At 44.7% G+C, this 22,771-nt stretch overlaps 1 protein-coding gene across 4 annotated transcripts in view; it reads right to left on the bottom strand.

Moving 5' to 3' along the window:
- Nucleotides 1-22,771, bottom strand: part of ABHD6 (abhydrolase domain containing 6, acylglycerol lipase) — a 101,791-nt gene that overhangs the window by 73,541 nt on the left and 5,479 nt on the right. For 3 of the 4 annotated variants that reach the window (XR_005582938.1, XM_039482054.1, XM_039482055.1), the window contains exons 3-9: nt 17,600-17,756; nt 15,916-16,029; nt 13,593-13,725; nt 9,151-9,308; nt 7,253-7,307; nt 6,070-6,170; nt 3,716-3,769 (exon numbers count right to left, since the gene is read on the bottom strand). Coding sequence is in view for 3 of the 4 variants with exons in the window: in XM_039482054.1 (XP_039337988.1) it covers nt 3,716-3,769; nt 6,070-6,170; nt 7,253-7,307; nt 9,151-9,308; nt 13,593-13,725; nt 15,916-16,029; nt 17,600-17,756 (772 nt within the window). In the remaining variant the exon portion in view is untranslated. Of the gene's footprint in view, nt 1-1,742; nt 3,770-6,069; nt 6,171-7,252; nt 7,308-9,150; nt 9,309-13,592; nt 13,726-15,915; nt 16,030-17,599; nt 17,757-22,771 lie in introns of those variants that run through there. The other variant, XM_039482053.1, reaches the window with a different exon arrangement.

Below are 22,771 nucleotides of genomic sequence, written 5' to 3'. Positions count from 1 at the left end.
GATTAGCATCTGTGGGCGTCTGGCCCTAATTTTTTCTGGTGGATGGTGCAGTATGGCTGGTAACCATCGTCATCATAGCAACAGGGGGCTGAGCTCCATCAGCCCCCACCCTTCATGTGTAAAGAACAGATTCAGTTGCCCCTGGACTAGCAGAGGGATGCTGGGCTTCTCTCCTACACACTGCTTAATGTCCTGTCTGGACTATCATAGCAGCTGGAGGCTGCCTTCCACTCATTTCTCACTAACAAGTCACCATGTCTTTTTATTCCTGCATTCTTTATTACTTCATCACACAAGTGGGGGACAATGCTACGGTAGCCCAGAAAGGCTGGGGGAAGAACGGAATCAACAGGTGGGGTTGTTACAGGAGCACCCCCTGTGAATAGCATACAGATCATAGTTTCTGCAGGATCTGACACAGAGCAGCTGTGCTCTCTGGTTCTATGATACAGTGGTTATCTAGTACACTTGCCTATATTCTAGGCAGGACTGATTCTATTTTTAGATACCAAAAAGGAGGGATTGACTCAGGGAGTCATTCCCAATTTTGGCTTTTGCGCCCCTGGCTAAGAGCAGCCAGGGGCACTTATGCCAGCAGCAAATGGTACAAAAGGACTGGTAGCCATAATCATCCTCACCAGTTCCAATTTATGGAAGGGTTTGGATGGTGCAGTATGACTGGTAACCATCTCTGCTGTCGTGCAAAAGCAAAAGCATGCTTCTGTGTAGCGCTGCTGAATCGCCTCTGTGAGCGGCATCTAGTACACATACGGTGAGAGTCACAAAAGGCAAAACAAGCTCCATGATTGCCCAAGTTATGTGCCTGTGCTCCCAAACAATGAAAGGGGAGGGAGAGGTGCCTTGGATGATGATCCACAAAACCCAGCATGCTAGGATGGGAGCTGCCTAAACAAGCAAATGGGAGCTGCTGCTGAGAGGGGTATATCCTAAACCCCACCCCTCTCCTTCACCTATCTCTGATAGTGATCCCTGAACTGGGGGAAGATATGATTTAGGCAGGAGCACCTATGTGGGACCTAAGCTGGTAGGAGTGCTCAGAGACTGCTTGATTCCACAAAGTGACACCAACCTTCCTTATAACCTTTAGCTGAGTGGTTAGCACACTCACCTGTGATGTGGGAGACCACTGGTTCAAGTCCCCCTTCTACCAGGGGAGGAAAAGGGATTTGAACAGAGATCTGCTACCTTTCAGGGGAGCACCCTATTCATAGGCTTATAGAGTCATTCTCTTTCTCTGGCCCAATTTAAAATAACTAAATAGTAAGTGGAAGAACTTCAACGAAGAGGATGAGAGAGCCCAACAGCAAAATACTCCATTGCCTACTGGTTAGAGCATTCACCTGTGAAAAGTGGCAGATCTCTGTTCAAATCTGAATGTGTGTCAGTTAGAACCTATGTACCTGATCTGCCATTTGAAATCCGATTTTACCTGAAGCTTTTCAGGCCCAAATCCTGTTCCCATTAAATGCCATGGCAAAACTCCACTGACTTTAAAGAAAGCAGAATTTGGCCCTCACTGCCACCTTTATGTCTCTGAAGTAATCATTCATTGCAATGGAGCTTTAATAACCCAGAGTTCACAGAAATTTCAAAATCAACCAAAATACCCACCCCCTCGATGGCCACCACTATCTACCCCCTTCCCCTCCCCACCCCCAATGAAAAATTCATGCATGGAGCACTCTGTAAATTACTAGATTTTAATAATAATTTAAGTCCTTTGCATATTCTAGAAACCATGTAAACATCTAACAACTTTTTTTCCAGCTTTCCACAAATAAAATTATCAGACACTTTGTATTTATTCCTGGAGTGGAAACAATGACCAAGCAATTAATGTAACGGCATGTTTCTAATTTTGCTAAAATAGGAGTGAAGATTTTTCTCTTTAAAACAAAAGACAGACTAGCAATGGGTTTCAAATATATATACAGATCATAGTACATTGGAAAAGGAGCTCAAAGGCGGCTCTTAGAAATGCAGGCTTAAATAGAAATATACAGTCTGCAAGAAACTTTACAGTTTAGAAAAAATGTCAAATGTTGATGTCCAAGTAAGGAGTCCAAAGGGAATGAGTGGTGGCAGCTGTATAATGATGTCATCCCACACACTTTCAAGGAGACAGTGCACTCTTTAGCTTTCTACTAAATACAAGCAATGCTTGAGACCAAGGAGCAGATTCTCATCAGTGCTGCAGCATGAACTGCTGCATAGCTCGAATGCATGTACAGCAGCTGATTTTGAAGATACACAGGGACATGAGCTGCATAGTTCTGGGGGTGAGGCAGTCCAGAATCAATCTCTACATATCATAAAAGGTGCATCACAGATAACAAAACGTAACTAGTCTGGCTCTTTTGTTTTGATATAATTTCATTTAGATAAAAGTTACGACTATAAATGTAATTACACATACAAATCATCAAAAGGAAACACTACTGTATTTTGTACTTATCTGCACCACTATATTTTAAAATGCATTCCACTGGAGCTTATAATGCATCTGCTAGCAATTCGTATTGTAAAAGGTGTAAGAAATACACAAGCCTGTATAGCATCTAACCAATATTACAATTATCTCATTAAGCTTACATCTGTTACACTTGTTTTCAATTACATTACCAATCACAGAATTCACAGAATTCATTAAGAAACTCATTATTTACATCAAAATATTCAGCAACACAATATAATTTAAAGATCTAAGAGCTCACACCCTTGTGTTAACCTGAATTTGTTCGTTCACTCATCTATATACAGTATTATTGCTTAATCAGGCCCCAAACCTAAAAGAATAAATGGGTCCAGGAGTTTTTCTCCACTTGTTTTAATAACCATCTTGAAACTGCTCTCCATATTTGAGTGATTATATACATGGGCAGATCATCAAAAGAAAGTATCCCCCTTTAAGCAAAGCCAGATTGTACAAACACCTCAATATTCTAAACTGTTAAGGCAGTATATATACACAGGAGCTGTTCAGGGAGTAAAAATCCATCCACAGTAAGTGTAAACATTCTGGACATACACTCGTTTTTCCTTTTGCGCACTAAGTGTTATGTGTTGCCTTCATTTTCTGCATAAATCATAAGTTAATGAGTTATAGCAACAGCACTTCAGCAAATGCCTGGAACATCAGAATTCTTTTATAACAATTTATCATGCAAAGCAATAGATTCTAAGTAGCGGAAATACCTTAAATCTCAGTCTATGAAGTTCTCCCTCTTCACTAATTCCTTCCATATTCTAACGTCTAACTCCTATGTTCCAATAAGTTTTACATTAAATACGATCACATATCATGGGCTGCATAAACTCCAAGTTTTCAGTACATTCCATGGCTAGAATTTTCTGATTTTCTAGTTTTATATTTAAAAAAAATGGAGATCGCTCAACGGATCCCTTAGGTCACTGTGTGTTGTTAGCGCTACAGCTTTACATATCAATGATTCTGGTTTCCTCAGGGACTCTGGCACATTCGCCATGTTTTGTACAAGATCCCTGAGAACTTATCACAGCATCAGTAATTCACAACTCAAAACATGTTCAAGTGCTTGACTCTACATGAAGTTCAAGCTAGTTTCTTATTGTTCTCTGTGTTGTGCACCAATGCGAAAAATTCCAATATGAGCTTTGCCGTTTTCCTGGGCCGCTCCACTACCACAGAGTGTCCACAGTTTTCCAAAATATGTACCTGACAGTCAGAAATGGATTTTGCTAGGATATCTGCTCCAGAAACATCCAGAACCTGAATGACAGAAAAAGCAGTCAGAACTAAAGAAAAAAGTCTCAGAGTTGAATCAAAGTTTTTATTGGCTGTTCCATGACCCCGTTTGAACCATCTCTTGTGTATTTTTACATCAAAGTGGGATCCTAAATTACTATGGAATGCATTTGTTTCCCCACATCAAATTCTTCAGGAATAGCTCATATCCAGGTGTTTCCTCTGGCCCTCCTACACTGTGTACAAGCCAGGTAAGGTGACCAGATGTCCCGATTTTATAGGGACAGTCCCAATTTTTGGGTCTTTTTCTTATATAGGTTCCTATAACCCTTAACCCCGTCTCGATTTTTCACATTTGCTGTCTGGTCACCCTAAAGCCAGGCCTAATAGTGGGGAATAATTCAGGCACTGACCACATGCAACAGAATCCTACTGGTTACAATTTAGGCACTCTCTGTGCATGTCTGCGCACACGCATGCGTGTAAGTGGGTAAATCATACACCTCTATCCCCTGCAGCACAATTTTATAAACAAAGTGCTAACATAGTCTGCAGACAAAAAAACAAACAAAAAACACTTGTTCGTATTGATGCGGTAAACCATTCTAGAACCCCAATAGCAACTACCAAGTGTAATGAGCACTGTGGCTAGCAGAATTCTGCTCCCAACGTGAACGGAGTCTGAATGTTCCCACCACTTACCCAGTTCCACTGACAGTGTTCACCATAGACGTCTCTCCGGTCCAAATGCAAGTCTCTACTTTTATTTCTATTTCATCTGAATTTCCCTATCACTTAACATGATCTATGAGCATAGGAGAGGATTTAAACAGACTAGGGTTCTCTCTGGCTCCCCTGCCTGGTTTAGAGGTCTTGTGGCAACTCAGGCTACTCTACAGCATCCTCAGCCACAGTCTGAGCTCTGCTTCCCTCTTACCTGTTATCAGCAGGGGCTCCAGAAGCACCTTCTCCCACCAATGCTGGTAGCACCTCTCCTGTCAGAAGTGTCCGCTCCCCCCTCTGTTAGGGTAACTAGGGAAGATGACTAGTAGGATCCATACAGCCCACACTCCACGGAAGGCAAGCAGATGAAGGGGAAACCAGTCCTCATCTGGCAAATTCTATTCAAGGTGGACATGACCCCATTGGCAAAGAGAGGTAGCCTATGTGTGGTGTGGGAGGGGAAGCAGGGACTCCCATGGGGAAGGAGTTATCACTAGGGTACCTTTCACAAGCACTACACTTTTTTTTTTAATTTATTTTATTAAAGAGTTCCAAGCTCACCACTCCTTTTTAATTTAAAATCCATCCTATTTCCAGCTGGTTTCAGACCACTCACTGATTCTGATGGTGTTACATTTCCCCTTCTATCCCACAATATAGGCCCCAATTTTGAGTTCCCTAATAGGTGTGGTTGGGGGGCAGAGCAGGGCAGAAGTGGCTCTAACCTACCTTTCAGGCTTGGATTCCAGGGCTGTTTGGGAGCCTGCCTGGCTCCTAGTATAAGTTAAAGGAACCTCACAGTTGTTCTAGAAGCTCATGGCTTCTTATGAGCCATGGGAAGTAGAATAGATCCAGAGAGCATAGTACCCTGGCCTCTCTCCCTCCCCACCTCCTCCCATCTCTGAAAGCCCTCTATGACGGGGACTGGCGTGGGGCTACTCTGGCAGGGGAGCTCCCTATCCCTGCAGCACTTCCACCACCTTTAGGCCACCACCGCCGTGTAAAGGGGCTCTGGCGCAGGGGAGAATTGACATTATAGCCTCCCTTCTACACAGCTCCGCCCCTGCTTATGTCTCAGCCTGTTTTCCTGTAATCCTTTGCACGCATGTACACACCATCTTCTCCTTTGCAAATGTGTGCACGCACATGCTCCTCTTCTCACTCCTTAACATTCCCTTGATCTCCTTCCCAGTCTTGCATCCTTGTGCCTTTCTTTTCCTCTGCCGCCTACCCAAGGAACAGCCTCTCTCTTCCTCGTTGCCAAGACAACTCTGTTTTCGCTTCAAAATTCTTCTTCCAAGCCCACTTCTTTCAATGAGCTTTCCACTAGCTGCTCCCTCCCTCACGACAATTAAGCAGACAGAATCTGAGCTCCTGGTAGCCAACTCCCTTCCCAGATCTGCTCTCCCTGTCCCCTTTCCATTCTGTTGCCCATTCCCTCCTATCATCCTTCATAGACTCCCGTCTGACTGGGAGTCTTACTACGGGTCTGTAAAGCACCATACAAGTCACTAGTGCTAGCTGCTTATGTAACATGCATACAGATGGAAACAGAGCACCAATCCTTTATAAAAAATAAAACAGCCCAGCGGCAGCAGTACCTGATCTTGTTTTCCCCAGATGATCTGCGTTGGGGCTTTGATCTTGCTCATGTTTTCATGAAGAGCGTGTCTGGACTTTTCATCTGTAATTTCTAAAAATACTTTTCAGCAGAGAAGAATTAGTCATACACAAGTGGGATTTGTTCCATTTACTGCTAATCAGCATGGCCCAAATCCTGAGTGAGTGATTTCCTTTATTCCTTCAGCAGGCTCCTGCGGCCGCCAGTGAGGGTTTGCCTGAATAAGGAAAACCTGCAAGAGGGGGCGACAGTGGGAGGAAAACACTGCTGTGCTCTCAAAGGGACTGTACCCCACTTGGCCCATGGGGGAGGCAGAACAGGATATAGGGCCTGCCCACAAACCACAGATCACTCCAGGATCCATCAGTGGCAGGACAGCATGTCTGTGACCTCTAGCATGACAAGATTCTCCGACGGCCCCACTCTGTTAGTAGCGTTAATTAAAGCTGACCAATGATTAAAACAGATACAAACAGGAGCGGGGAAATTAACTGCTCCAGCCGAGGAGGAGGGCTGCTATCCCCAGTCAGGGAGCTGGGGGAGGGGTGGCACACCCCTATTCTTTTAATGAGAAGGGGAGCGGCACTCTCCTCTCCATTACTTCCCCCTTATTTCAGCCCCTGAAGCGGACCCACCAGGGCAGGGAGCTAGGGCCTGGAACAGTCAGGCCCTGAGGGGCAGCCAAGCCTATGGAGAAGGATTTGGCTGAGGGTGCAGGCAGGGTTTTTCTGGAGTAAACATTTGATTAATAAACCTGAGGGTTTGTTTTCTTTTTCTCTTTTAGGGGGAGGCCCTCTGTGAAGACTGTGTAGTTTGTTTGGAGCTGGGTGGGGACTCTGTCAGCTCACAATACTGCTGGGCAGGGGAAAGACGGGTGCAGCAGAGACACATAGACTCTGGCTGTGTCACTCCACCCTTAGCTCCTCACAGGGCTGGCTGAAAGAGGGGGGGATGATGCATGCCCCATGACTGTCCCTACCCACTCCTCCACCAGCAGGGAATCTCCACACTGGTGAAGCACCCACCACAGGGAAACCCTGTTATGGAGAAAACTAGGTCCCCTTCTGCATGAGGGGGAGAGATTTGTACACAAACTGGGTACTTAGGATACAGATCAAGAGATATTGTGTTTGGTTCTAGCAGAGCAGAACCAGCGCACTTACATTTCCGGTAAAATTCATTATGTGGGATGCGAACATCAACAAGGCCCTGCAGGATCTATAAATAAATAAATGTGTATCAGGGTAAGAGAACAGACACACCACACACGGCCCACACACTGCCACTCAGGCGACAGCACATGGCGAAGTTTCCTGAGGACACTGGACAAGACTGTGCCCAGAATCTGACTCTGGGACCTCTTCTGATCTCTCCTTTTGCGCGTTACACAACGTAATTAAAGCACAAGCTTACTTGGAGACACCTTCTGACAACAGGTTGTTGCCGTAATGCCTGGGAAACAAGGCTTTGTTACATCGCTGCAGAGCAAGAGAGTAAGCACACAAGATGTGACGCCTCATAAAGGGGCTACAAGCTTGTAGGATAAAAAGGAAGCAGAAAAATGTCCTTCATATTGTTCAGTTGGAATTTGCTACCAAGCCAGACTATGCACTCTTGCCAGGTCGTCTCAGGAGTTATCATACATTTCTTTATTATTCACATAAAATTAATACTTTTCATTACCTTACCTTGGCATTACTAATACTTGGCATTATTTTACATTTCCTCTTCTCCTATAATCTATCAATCAAAGACTTCCTAAGGAAAACATATTGCTAAGTTCCTTTCTCCTCACAATGGAACAATTAACATTTCCACTGAATTTGCTAAAAAAAGAACAAACAAACAAGTCTCTTATGTACTGGACGATAACTTTTCGTCTATCTAGCTTTTCCTGTTATCTACATACACTAAAAGCATATCGACTTCCCACCAAGCTGCCAAAGAATCTAGATCCTTCCCACAGGGAAGCATCAGGCGAGTATGGCTGGAAAAAAACAAAAGGAAAGTGGCCTAAACCACTAAAGATACTAGTTAGATGCAGAAATTATTGGGGGACGTTCTATGGCCTGCTTTATACAAGAGGTCAGACTAGGATGATCATAATGGCCCTTTCTGGCCTTAAAGTCTATGGAAAATTAGAGACTGTGGAAAATATTTTCCCATTAACATTCCCATCCCTCAAATCTCTCAAATCTCCAGAGGAGGGCGGCACCAGAGGAGCAAGAGACCCCCAGGAGCACTGACCTGACACTGTCTGCAAGGGTTGCTGTAAAGAAGTTACATTTCTGAACAGAAACCTTCTGAAGTTTCTATGAAGTCAAAAAGATAGAAAAGCTATCGGTAGAACTATGCAAACGCCAGACCTTCTACATCCAACAACCTGTATGTTCTTTATAATCCTTCCTGATTTAATCAAACGAAATTAGTCATTGTAAAGATCCAATTTCAGAGATACTCAAAATGAAGGACTAGTCATAAGTGCGACACCTTCCAAGTTGATTTGGAGCACAAGAAGGGGAGGAGAGAGGGATTTTGGCACAAGTCCCACACCTTCTCATTAGCTCTTTTGGCTTCTTTCACGGAGCATGAAGACACAAATGCCACGATTATATTTCCGTGTATACTTTCTATACTTTCAGATATACTTCCGCTAGGATCACATCAATGATGAATCAAAGCCTGTTTGATCTAGTGAAGATTGCAGGATTGGACCAGAACAAATATAAATAAAAATTTCTTGCCCTGATGGACAATTTCAAACTGTGTCTTAGGGGGCCAGCATTCTGTGCAAATTGCTAACAGTTCTTTCTTTCCCGTTCTATAAATATATAGCAACATTACCTGGAGAATTACACTATTCTAAGATCCATCCTAGATTGTATCATTTCAGTTTTATTGTCTTTGACACAACCATTCTGTTTAAAACGCTTGGATTTCAGTGAGAGACAAGCTTGCCCTCTCACTCTCTCTGTGAGAGTTATTCTGCTTATGGCCCATCCTGGCCAAGTCTACTACCTTCTGTCATGATTAAAGATGATGACTGACTAGGATTTCTTACCTGCTGAGGTACTTTAAAGCGCACATAAGAACAAAGCTTCAGCATGTCTGCCATTTCCTCAGGCGTTGATGGAATTAAAGGAATCCTGTCAATACATTCAGACTCTTTCAGCTCCCGCAGACGCTTAAGAAATTTGTTATCAGTTGGATATGGCAGACCTACATACAATGAACAAAAATAACCACGTACTAAAATCCAAAAGTGACAACAACAAGACAGTCATTCCTAGAGATGGCAATTTGCCACAGAAGGTAGTTACTTCTGGGCGTACTGTACATTTGACTGTTGTAAACTTTCACGCAGTCATGACAGCCTCCGCTAATAGCTATGGTAATCAAACTAATAGCACTAAACACAGCACAAATACACACCTGCTTTGTGTTCCTCCCAGTCCCCTGTTCGTCTGAAGAAAAATGAAACCTGTGGTTTTGTCACATACTATTCAAAATGAACTGAGACCGATGAAGTGTTAATCAAGATACGGTTCTGCCCTGCAACACCATGGGATCTCTGTCCTGTGGGAGTCTCTCATAAATGGAACCTGCCAATTTTACCAAATTGTGTGAAGTGGATGAGAGATGAGAGAACCTTTGTAATTTCTCAGTTAAACCAGAATTTCAGCAAGTTTGTCAGTCTTCTCACAAAATAACGCTTTTCATTTTCCCTCTTTCTCTCATTCCTTGGTAGATCTTGATTTCTCCTGTTTTCTAATTTCCAGAACCCTTTTTCCTAAAAATTTTTTAAAAGCCTATCAAAAGGAACACTGCCACTTTCCATAGGCCATAATTTACCTCTTTTCAAAACAAAACAGTGAATCCCATTCCCAGTTCCATCCATGGAATTAAAATTTTATGACTATATATATTATATTATATAATATAATATGTAACATGTACAATATAATCTATTCCTGAAAATGACTGAAGTTCAGCCAGGGGAACTAAATTACTGATTTCTATGGCCTTCCTGCCTGCTTACTCATTCAACCAAGGGGCGGGATTACACATTATACATGTATAGGATTGACCAAATGATATCCCAGTCCTCCCTACTCACCATAACTTTGACCCTACTGCTCCCGTGGCTGGTTGCCTCCAAAACACTCTGCAGAGAATTTCTCATTTTAATAAAATAGGAAGTGCATTTCCTTGATACACTAACAGTGCATTATACAGGAGGAAGCCAGAAGCAGCAGCAGGGAAGGTGGGTACTCAATTGCGGTTGTGGAAGGAGATGCAGAAGGGGAGCTAGGAGCATACAGTGGGTGCAGAGAAAGTCAGGATGCAATCTGACAAATACTTTACATATATTATGAATGGATGTTTGCTTGCTGGAATGGTAATACCACCAACAGCTAGTGGGCTGAATAACTTGTCACATACAGGAAGATAGAAACAAACAAAAAAACAATCCTGATGAAGATAGAAACAACAAACAAATCTCCATTTTCTATTATCTTTTTCTAATTATTTGTATAGTTAAGCTGCAGCAGGACATTGTAGGTCTCCTCATAATGTGGGACATACAATTCACAGCTGGCAACAGCAACCTGCCCACCAAAATGAATTCTCAGACAGGGAACTCCTGAAGCACCAGCACTTTATTACTGTGTGCATCATTTGCTAAGCTACCTCTAGGTGCTGGGAAATTAACAACGAACACTGCAGGGAAAATACATAACCAATGGAATTAAATATTTATTAGTAAGTGACACTCTAGGCTTTACACAACATTTTTGCAAAAATTTTCCCCATCCAGTTCTACTTCAAACCTCTTCACTAGGAGGTGACTCTTCAGGAGTCTGATTTGTCTTGTGTACCCTCAAGTTTCACTTCATTTAAAATCTACTTGCTTACAAAATCAGACATAAAAACACAAAAAAGTGTCACAGCGCACTATTACCGAAAAATTGCTTATTTTCTCATTTTTACCCTATAATTATAAAATAAATCAATTGGAATATTAACATTGTACTTACATTTTAGTGTATAGTATATAGAGCAGTATGAACAAGTCATTGTCTGTATGAAATTTCAGTTTGTACTGACTTTGCTGGTGCTTTTCATGTAGTCTGTTACAAAACTAGGCAAATATCTAGATGAGCTGATGTACCCCCGGAAGACCTCTGCGGACCCCCAGGGATAGGTGTACCGCAGGTTGAGAACCACTGGTTCTAATTCATAGATGCCTGACATATACACAGAGATAGTTATTCACATCACTTTCTTTCTCCAGAGCAGCACAGGTGATAACTAGGTAACATTCCACTTTGCCCTTTATTTCTTGCCTTGGAATCACTAGTTTATTGGATAAGAAGCAGCAGCAGCTGTTTTGACAACAGAGGCAAACACCAGAGCCTTTCCTGCATGCAGATAAAGCTGTGCCAACACTCAGACACATTTGTAGCATTTAATTCCCTAGCTTGTACTTAATAGTCTGGCCAGGTATTAAGACAGGAGAGTAAGTTGATTAAATGTGAAATTCTGCATAACCAGGTACTTCAAAATTCGCATTTACTGAGTAACTTCCCTTCTTGTAAGTCTCTAAACAGCTGGAGAGAGCATAGGGGATTTAGTGGCAGATTTGGGAAGAATCAACTAAGCGATCTTCCCTTTTAGGCTTTCAGAACAGGAAGGACCCAATTCTCACTTACAGTAAGGCCTCTTTACAGCTCTCTGGCAGTGTAAAGATGTCTTAAAGCGAGGCCAACGTAATCTACACCCACTTCAAGACATCTTACGCTGCCAGAGTGCTGTAGAGAGGCCTTACTGTATGCGAGGATCGGACCTGTAGAGATGAGACTAGACAGCTAAATCCCCCTGCAGGTTTAAAACAGACACTTCTTGTGAAGTCAGTTCAGATCACCTCTCTTGACCCCCTCCCCACCCCCATTTTCATTCATCTCAGCCACTCCTGTCCAAGCCATACGGCTTTGTGCTCGCTCCCTTAGAAACATCACACAGAGCACAAAGGTTGACGCAGACTCTGCCTAGCTACCCAACAGCTAAATGTGATTAAATGTGAAATCACACATTTCACAAGAGTAGAATGTTGGCAAGAAGCATCACTGGTAGAAGGTGTTTCAATTTACAAGTTTCTAGTCAAATGGGTATTACAAAAAAATGATTTTAAGAAAGGTCTAAGGATTTTCTTTCCACCATGCTGAAAACTGGAGACGACACATTTAGCAATCTCTCAGTTACATATAACACTGAACGTTTACACACACATTACCAAAACATTCAGAGCTGCGTGGGAATTTAGCCCCACAGCTAAGCCTCTGCCAGGTGCTGGGACTGGACAACAGGGGATGGATCACTCGATAACTGCCCAGTTCTGTCCACTCCCTCTCAAGCATCTGGTACTGGCCATAGTCAGAAGACAAGATACTGGTTTAGATGGACCACTGGTCTGAACTACTATGGCCATTCTTATGTTCTTAACTCATTCCAATTCCAATGGCAATCCTGGAACTAAACCTCTGTGCCTCCCTATGAAGATGTAAGGGTCCACATTTAGGATTCCAGTTACTTCTCAATGTGTCTATAACAGAAGTAGCTGCTGTGATACCAAATGCCACCACGCTGGGAGAGCCACAACCCTTTGATCTGTAAAAGCCAATGAGGAAACAACAACTCTTTCGCTGGGCCTGCAAATATTCCTTCACGTCCTGGTCCCTCCTCCTACCTATACTTCCATCTCTGCCCTCCCTCCCCTGCAACAGATAGCAAAGCTACTCCTTGCATAGCAATTTCTGAAAACCTCCACCTTGGTGTAGCATAGGCTCCAAGATATCAGAAAGCAAAGGTGCTGATGATGTGTGTCGTCCTCCTATGCAGTGGGCATTGTGGATGCGGAGTGGGGGGGAGGGCAATTAAGGCAGCTCTCTTTCTGCCCAGATTCTTCCTCCACTATGTGCATGTGTGAACATTCCATTTTAAATATTCGCAGCTCAAATAAATTCAGAACCAATCTTTTTCAAAAGCATAGATTGTCTGTCCCTCCAACTTCAGCCAACATTGAGCTATGCAAACACATTGTTTTCTATACACATCATTAAAAAAAAAAAAAAAGTCACCTTTGGGCTGCAACTAAGCATGGAACATTTCAGCCTGAACAGGAGTTTGCTGGAGAATGCTGTGAAAAAGGGGGCTTAGAACAGAGACTGGAATTCAGCTTTTGCAGCATTTGTTATCTCACACTTCATGTGCTGTGTTCCAGGAGTACATGCACTGTTCTGTTAGAGTCTAATTAGTCTTATGGAGTATAAATACATCTAAACTGGATTCTAAAAGTCTCAGTTGGTGCCAAGTATTTCTTCCCACTATCTAATTCACAAAGTTTACACTAGATTCAGTACTACCCGAGGTTCTCTAGGTTCCTTTGGTACAGGGTATATACCTAGCTACTTCCTTCCATACTGTTTTTATTGTGCCACTCACCTGCAGGGCATACAAGAGACAGGCTGCAAATCTCCGCTGGGTATTGAGCAGCATAAACTCCTGCAACATTTCCACCCATTGAGGTGCCGATCAGGTGAAAAGGTTTTCTGTTCAGCTTGATACATTCAACAAACTGAAATGGAAAGGGCAATGAGGCCACAGGGAGCAATTGCACAGTTACAATCCAAGTCATTAGAAAAAATAAACTCCAAAGCTACAGCATATAGTAATCAAGAGGTTCTGGCAGCATTGCAGTAAATCCTAAAAGCAAAGCCAGAGCAGTGTGGTGGATCCACAGAATCTTAAGATTGCCCGTGCATCCTCTTTAAATAAAAGGAAACGTATTTCCCATGGAAGGGGTTGGCTTAACAGTGCTGAGGGTGGACATCACCATCCACAGAGCAGGGTAAGCTTCCCCACCTTGTCCCAGCAAAGTGCCTTGTCCCTGAGCAAGAGAACAAGCTTGAGAGCTAGCAGAGTAGTTCGGGGTCCGTGACCTGTTAGTTTTTACCACTGCGGAGATTGCCAAATTAGCAACAAGAGTGGAAGCAGCGTCTGTGACAGGATACCTGCCCACTGGAAGGGCACTGAGAACACCACTCTTCTTTCCTGTTGTTATTTTTATTGTTTCACGGGTCTGGCTGGTGCTTGACAGACAAACAAAAACACAGGTCCCTGGCCCAGAGGCGCTTACAAACTAGAAGGTTAGCAAAGAAGCGTTGATGATAACTTTCAGTCACTGCTGACCCAGGCGAGATTGGAACGGCTAAGGCTTAAGGGCTCTGCAGGCCATTACCAAGCCTCTGAACCATCCAGCCTCATCTACATCCCTCTTTAAAGGAAAGGAAAATAAGCAAAAATAAACTGCAGCCTGATCCACGTCCTAGAGAACAACAGTCCCTGTTTCACCTCCTCCCACCTTCCTGCTTGGTCTTGTTCCTCTTCTCTCCTACATTCCAGCCCCATCCATCTTGATAATGCCAATAAGGGACAAGGGGGGAAAATGCAGACTTAGAAAATACCAAAATGTGGCTCCCACCTGCTGTTTATTTCTGCAGCATTTTACCAACCGCCTCTCCATTTTCAGAGCTCTGCTGCAGAGCTCAGCTTAGGAGAGATTTAACGCTCTCCACTGAGGCCTGATACTCATTTACATGTAGGTTCCTGTACACCACTCTGGCAGTGCAGAGGTGTTCGCATAAATAAGAATCTGGTCCAGAATATATTATATACTTAAATCAAATGTGAAGTAAAAAGCAACACGGTTACAAGGAAGGCATCTGCTGCTGATGCCAAAGGAAATGGACAGAGGCACTTGGCAGCTTTTACAGAGATGGGGATTCAATACCAGTCTATAAGGTGCCACAGGACTCTTTGTCGCTTTTAATCTGATAGAGTGGTGCGTGAGTGACTTGGGGGGGGAGGGGGGGAGGCGGGCTTGTAGGTGGTGATCCTGGATCCCTGCCCATTTTCACTGCCGGCTCTTGAAAAGATTTGTGGGTGGAGAGGAACTGAAATCAAATCAGAGTATATGACTGGGGAAAATGCTACTGCTGTGCCTCCACATCCCATCCCCCCCACCCCACTACAGGCGTTTTTCTTCAGCCCTGCCATACCCCTTAATTACAACCCTGCCTGGCTCAGCCATTATGCTGAAAGGAAAATTTACACATTTTATAATCTGAGCAGCAAAATACAAAAAATCCTCCCATCATACGAAGCTCCTGTGAGCTGCAGGGTTTTAAGAACTCATCTGATTCTGGGACACAGGGTCCTAGCTGTAATTTGCACACTGAATTTTCTAACGTATTCGAATGTGCCTAAAACAGTAAGACTGTCCAGGCTAATCAGTCACACGGTAGGGGGTTAGTCCTTGAAGGAACAGAGGGACACGTTCCCTCTGCAAAGTTCCTTCTGCAGGATGGCTTCAACTTAGCACATGAAAGAGAGCCAAGGAGCAAAGGCAATACTGGCCCATTTAGTGATCCAAAGGAATGCACAGCTGAGCTGCAGGAGGGGAGGGAAAAGGAGAAGTAAACTGCACTTGCTACAGGCCAGGAGTAGATGATTTTCCCTGCAATAAGAGGAAAGCAGGGGAATGACTCCTCTGGGGTTTTCCTGAGGCGGCACACTTGCATGCTGCCATCTACACAGGGCTGAGCCAAGCACACAATCTAGCCCTCCATGTTTCACCTTCAATCTTCTAAAGAGAAGAAATCCTGGTTTCCAATCACTTCAAAGACAAATCAAACCCATATACCCTGATTGCTCAGGAAGGGGGACATGGAGAAGAACAGGCATAAAACACAGCTGAGGCCATCACCTGGTGTATTCTTTTAACTTGCCCATTGATGGAGTAGTCATCTAATGATGATCGGGTAGTTCCCTCATGACCAGGCATGTCAACACAAACCAAGTGCAGGTTCTTCGGAAGGAACTGCGGAAACAAAGCGCTGGGCAGTTAGCCTAGAGAAGGATCCTATGAAGGAAATTGGTAATTACAGGGGGGGAAAAATTGATTTCCTATTAGAATCTCGCTGGGAAATGTTGTCCTGATTAGCACAGTGTGGCCAATGGCTACACCATATTACATTAGTTCACTGCGAGTTGGTATTGTCTTTTATAAGCTTAAGGAAGTTTTATTGTTTAAAAAAATAGAATCCAAGAAAAAGAGAAGGGGAGGGAAAAAGGGGAAAACAGGGACTGTGTTATAAATGTTTGGTCTGTGTACACCCAGCATGAGAAGTGATTAAATACCTTGGGCTAGATTTCCTGCACACAAAGCTTCTCTCTCACAGCACAGCCTTGCCACCGCACAGAGATGGTTTCCAGCAGAGAACAGGTAGCTTTTCCTTTGCTGCTTTCCCTCAGAGATGTTGCTGGGAGAGAGCAACTTTACTTCCTGCTGCTGGCTCCATAGGAGCTCTGCAGGTGGGCGTTACTGTGGGGAAGTGTGAAATAAGTACCTCCCATAATCATCCCATGTACACGTTCACTCTGGCCAGTAATACCCACTTTTGGGGTGGTGCAAGGCCCCTAAAAACACCTCCAGTGTTAAGGAGATGAAGCCTGTTTTCTGAGACCACAACCTCCTCTCCTCAAGCAGATTTTGGGTCTTAAGGGCCTTCCACAGGGACTCTGCCTAGGTGCTGACACAGACTAGAGTGCGAATCTAGCCCCATAGATTAAATACCGGAAATGACCTATTCACCAGAATTATTATACACCAGACTCCAGCTGTTAAGAAAAGGCTCCAACCTATTAAGTACAATTTAAGGGCCTGTGATATACAGGGGGTCAGACTGGATGACCTGATGGTCCCGTCTGACCTTAAACTCTATGGGAACGTCTACACTACAAACTTAAGTCAACCTGTGTTAGGTCGACTTACAGCCATTGCAGTAATTAACTGAGGTGGCCGATGACCACACTACCCTCCTTGTGCTGATGGATCGCGTCCTCACCAGGAGCATGTCCACCAACTGAAGAGGAGCAGCCCACCACCAGCCCCGAGCTCCATGCAGGAACTGTGAAATTGACAAGAATGACATCCAACAGCCAACGTAAGTAACGCAGCGTCTACATAGACACTGCATCACCCTATCTACACCGACATAAGCCTTTTGTGGAGGTGGAGTTATGATGCTGATGTAGTAGGGCACTTACGTTGGGGGGAGCAAGGCTGTAGCATGTACGCTGACATTAGGCAGCTTACGTTGACCTAACTCTGTAGTACAGAACAAGCCCATGACATTATTAAGTCTGGAAGCATAAATCCTCTAAACTTTGAATGACAAAAGGGGTGGAATGCATCAGATGATCAATATGTACAGTAGCTGAGGATATTTCTAGATTTTCAAAATAATTGTCATAGTTGTGATCAGTATAGCTAAGCTTCCTAATGTGCTAGCAGGAGACCCCTTTTTCACAACACCAACAGCACTGCAAGTAAAAGTGTTCTCTCGCTAAGGCAGTATCCATTTGTTGTTAGAAAACTGGAAACATACCTTGACCACAGACAACCACATATCTTTGTGGGCTGAAAATCCATGTAACATCAGTATGGATGGTTTGAATCCAGGTCTCCCTCGATAAGAAAAACAGAACCGGTAATCATCATAGTTAGCATATCTAACCTGCATGCCCAGTGCTCGACGCCAGTACCTAAAGACAAAGAAATAAGTGAAACATGACATTGGAGCATGATCTAATAGTCGGAGCACAAGACAGGAACACAGGACTCCTGGGTTCAATTCCAGGCCCTGACTTGCTACGAGAATGCAGACTTAACGCCCAGATCCTCAATGGTATTTAGGCACCTTACATCTACCAATTTCAATGGAAGGTTGGAACCTAAATACCTTTGTGGATCTGGGCCTCAGCGTCCAATTCTAAGCAGTACTGAGCATCTCTTGCAAATACTCAGCACCAACAATCCCCAGTGAAGTCAGTGTATGTTGAGGACGCCTCAGAGGATGTGCTGAAGATTAGCCTCTTTTGGCTCAGTTTACTCATCTTTAATATGGACGCAAACAAGGGGAATTGTGAGGCTTAGTTTATATTTGAAAAGCATTAGGAGACTCTTGGGTAAAATGACACAAGTAAAGGCAAAGTATGATGGACATGTAATGTCAGGAGTTGTTATGCTGGCTCATTTGAGTTCAATGAAAAATGTCACAGAGAGCTCAGCCCCCACAAGGGACTGATACACCACTGACATGGAAAGTGGGGCTCCAATGGTGTGCTGGGCTTGTGGGGGCCCTGTGCACTGGGGCGGACCCAATCTTAGGGGCAGCAGGCACTCAGATGCCCCACAGATGGGTGCTGAGAACTTGAACAGAGCAGAACAGCTAGCAAACCTTTATCAAAGTTTAATAGTTGGGCTGCTGCCACAGGGTGGCTGACCCTTTAATTGAAGCTGGTCCAGCGCCCCTGTGCTAGAAAAAGGTGCTCCTGGTTTGGCCAGCTATGAGGGCAGGGCAGAGTCAGAGAGGGAGGAGGTCCCTGAAGGAAACTGTAGAAGGTTCCTCAGGGAAGGCAGAAGCGGGGTTTTCTGGATGAACTCCCCAAGCCGGAGCGAATGGAAGGCAAGAAAGCAGCAGAGGGAGTTGCAAGCTGGAGAGCCAGAGCTGAGGGCCAAAGTGGGCTAAAGGCAGGCGAGCAGCGGAGGGGCATATCTGCTGAGGTCTCCACGCTGGTGCACTGGAACCAGAGGGTGACAGAGGACTGGGGAACAGGTGCAGGGCCTACTTTCTGGCCTATTTAAGATGGGAGCTTAACAGAACTGGACAGTGCTGGATGCTCCCTGATGAGGATGAGCTCCCAGGAGAAAGGCTGGGGGGTTGCAGCTGGAAGGGCTGGGGCGGCTGTCCTGGCAGGACAGGAGAGAACTGAAGCAGCGCCCAGGAGCAGTGGAAGGCTCCTGAGTGTGGTATGTGCTATGTCTACTGACCAGATCACATGGGATTTTAAGGACTGCATGGCAACGGGGCGTAAGAAATGGACTATGTTTCGGGACTTTTGTTACAGATTATTTGCACTAGAGTTTTGTAATAAACTGGCCCTAAAGAGGCATATTACTGAGACAAGAGAGCCTGTTGTGAAGTCATTAGAAACTCAAGGGGGGAAGTAGGACAGTAAACCTGGTGTTAGGGTGCCCATCTGAAAGGGAGCACTCTGTGTCAAAGGGGAATCACTGACAGCTGCTTTATAATATTTGAAAAACCATTTAAAGCAAAAAATGACCGGGACAATATTGTGGACAGTTATAAAGCATCCTGCATTGCTTCCAGCCGAAATAAAGCCCCATTGGAATGATGCACTGGTTTCAAACCAAGGTTTTGCTGATGGTCTCTATGGCCTTTCGTCATTTAGGCCTGAGGTAACAAACAGCCACTTTGCTGCTCACAAGGCAAGAGAGGTCAACCAGGCTGTCGCTGGTCTCAGTTGTCCATCTGAAATGAGCTGGGGAGTGGGCCTGCATGTATGCAACACCCTCCCTGCTGATGTCTCATGAATCCCTCCTCTTCAAGGCTCAGCACAAGGGCTTTCTATTCATTTCACGCTAACTTTGGGGCTCTATTTTTACAGGATTTTCCTTTTTGCTGTTGCTCTGTCTGGGACCAATCCTGAGTGCCATAAGTAAATTTTAAAACAAATGGAGGTTCATTCAGGCCAACAAAGCAAGAATTTGCAACACAAGGCAGATTCTAAGCTCCATGACACTGAAGTAAAAACAAGACTGACTTCAGTGAAGTCAATAGTTAGTCGGACTGAGATTAGACTCTGGCCCCTGTCTGCAGATTAAACAAATAATTGCAAAGTATCTGGTGACCAGAATATTGATAAATACCAGCTTGTGTAGTATCAGTTTATATAAAAAGTGACTATGATGTCACTAAGGCTGGATAGTGTTGTCATTGTGAGGGTGCAGAGAGCCAGCAAAAAGCTTATGCAGCACCTCAATCCTTATTTACTGTAAGCCCCATTTTGAGGGCTTATGTGGGACTTATGTGGTGCCTAGACCTTGTGCAAGTCCTATGTACAGAGGTGAATTTCACCCTGAATGAATAAGTGTCTTAAGGTTCGCCTCAGGGGCCCCGTGTAAACCATCACTGGGCAAGATATTAACATTTTTAGCAACTGATCCTGATGGATCAATTCAGCAAAAGACAAAATAATCTGTCCAAAGCTGAACTGATCCCTCACAAGGTGTTAACGCTATTAGCAGCGGCAGGAATGGCAGCTAAACGGATTAGCACACGAAGCAAAGGAGGCGCGATCCATGGCAAGATGACAGTGGAGCAGCCTCAGACCTCAAACCCTGCATGCAGACACACGCCAAAAGCAGGGGAGCAGGAAAAAGACAGTCTGTAGCACCACAACTACAAACTAAAGCCATGGCCTCTATTATTAAGAGTGTAGCTCATTGTAGCCCTAGTACAACCCATATGAACAATAATGGGGAGGGGAGAGAGGGAATGGGGGGACAAAGAGAACAGGTTTTGAATTGCGACATGCTGTCACTGGCTACCCCTGTCGGGTCTGTGATCTCAGCCTGCTCTCAAGAGCTCAGTCTACCCTGAGAAGTGGAAATGGTCCATGGATTGAAAGGGGACTGAGTAGCCACAATACTTTTCCTCTCATTCCCTCCTACAGGTGCACAAAGAAAATATAATTCGAGAACAGAACAAAAAAAAACCCAACAACAATTTCTAATGTAACAGAATAAACAACAAATTAAACAATACAAATTCTGAAGAAACAAGATTCACAGGAAGCGGGGGGAGAGTTCTGCAGAACTGCTGGATATTCTGTAACAAAATGTACACAAGACTCCTACGCAATTCCTAGTTATATCCAGGCATTACAGATCCAGTTACTACAGATGTAGACTCAAAACTAAGCTTAGAAAAGAAACGGGCATTTATCTGTTTAGAAAAATCCTCTCATCCTCTCCCCAACTCTGCTGATGCAGCCATGCCATTCCTCAACACAAACTCCATGAACTTCTCCCTCAGTCCCTAACCGCTTTTTAAAATATACTGCACATTCTTACCTGCCTACCCAGCCTGGCTCCTCAGAGCTCTCTGGCATCAGCCCTTTTCTTATCATCTTCTCTACTCTGAAACTCTTGCCTATGTCTCCACTGACTAAATATTTACAAGAACATAGGAACTTCCATTCTGGATCAGCCCTGAGGTCCATCCAGTCCAGTAGCCTGTCTGTGACTACAGCTAGTACCAAATGCTTCAGAGGAAAGTGCAAGAAAACCCAGAATAGGCAGATTTGGGGTAATCTGTCTTCCCATGAAGGCCTCATCCTAATCCCAACTATTGAGAGATTGTCTTAAACCCTGATGACTGGTTTTGTATCCTTTCCAAAACTCTTCTTTTAGTGCTATAACAACTGTGGATATTTTGTTATCCATATCATCGTTCAATCCCTCTTTGAATCTTGCTAAATTCTTGACCTCAATGATATCTTATGGCAACGAGTTCCACAATCTAATCATGTGAGTGAAAAAGCATTTTTGTTTCTTTCACTCACCAAAATACCAATTTCTACAGCACCAGGCTTCACACTGTCTGTTAATAGGCTTGTGCTACTTCTTCTTGTTGATTAATTGTATTATTGTAGCACCTAGGAGCCCTAGTGTAGAGGGGAGGTCACCCCGCTCCAGTGTGGAAGGGGTTAAAAACAGCCCTGGGAAAGGGCTGCCCCAGGGAGCCAATCAGGAGTGGGCTTGAGGCAGCCAATCAGGGCCAGGCTGGGAGTATAAGAAGGCCTATGGAAAGCACTGGGTCAGTCTCTCTCTCTAGTTTTGAAGGGAGAAGGATGTAGCTGCCTGGGAATAGGGTACTTGAAGCAGAGCAGTGCTGGAGAAGGGCAAGAGGAGCTGGGGAGCTTCAGCCTGGCAAAAAAACACCCGGGCTGAGGCCTTGATAAAGGCCTATGCAGGTGCTGGGGCTGGAAGGTGCAGCCCAGAAATAGGCAGAGGCAGAGGCAGCTGGTCCTACCCCCTTGCCAATGATGAGTGGCCTTTACAGACTGCAGTTTGCTTCAGTGGGAGGAGGCTATATGATGACTGGCAGTAGCCACTGAGGCAAGGTGGGTGTAGAGGGTTGGGGGTTCCCCTGGGAGGGGAGACCCAGCATGTGGGGGTACTGTGGTGAGCAGAACCCCAGGGTAAGGGGGTCTGGGAAGGACACGGGGGCCTGAGGCAGGTGAAACACCAGCCACCAGGAGGTGCTCTGTGTGCTGGATGAGCTCATTCCTAAACAACCAGCAGGAGGCGCTGTGTCAGTGAGCCAGCACTCTGCTACACCTAGTCATTGACCAGGACCCTGTTGTGCTAAGTGCTGTACAAACAGAACAGAAAGATGGTGCCTGCCCCCAAAGAGTTTACAATCTAAGTCAGAGGTGGGCAAACTACAGCCTGTGGGCTGGATCCAGCCCCTCAGGGCTTTGGATCCAGCCTGTGGGATTGCCTCCTGTGGCCCCCCGTGCGGGGGGGCAGAGGGCTCCATGTGTTGCCCTTGCCTCCAGGCACTGCTCCCCGCAGCTCCCATTGGCTGGGAACAGGGAACTGCGGCCAATGGGAGCTTGTGAGAGGTACCTGGAGCACTGCAAGGGCAACACACGTGGAACCCCCCTCCCCTAGGGGCCTCATTCCAAGG

Source organism: Mauremys reevesii, linkage group 7 (assembly GCF_016161935.1).
Source record: "Mauremys reevesii isolate NIE-2019 linkage group 7, ASM1616193v1, whole genome shotgun sequence".
NCBI classification, from domain to species: Eukaryota; Metazoa; Chordata; order Testudines; family Geoemydidae; genus Mauremys; species Mauremys reevesii.
Note: the sequence above shows the minus strand (reverse complement) of the source record. Positions and strands in the feature narration are given on the sequence as shown.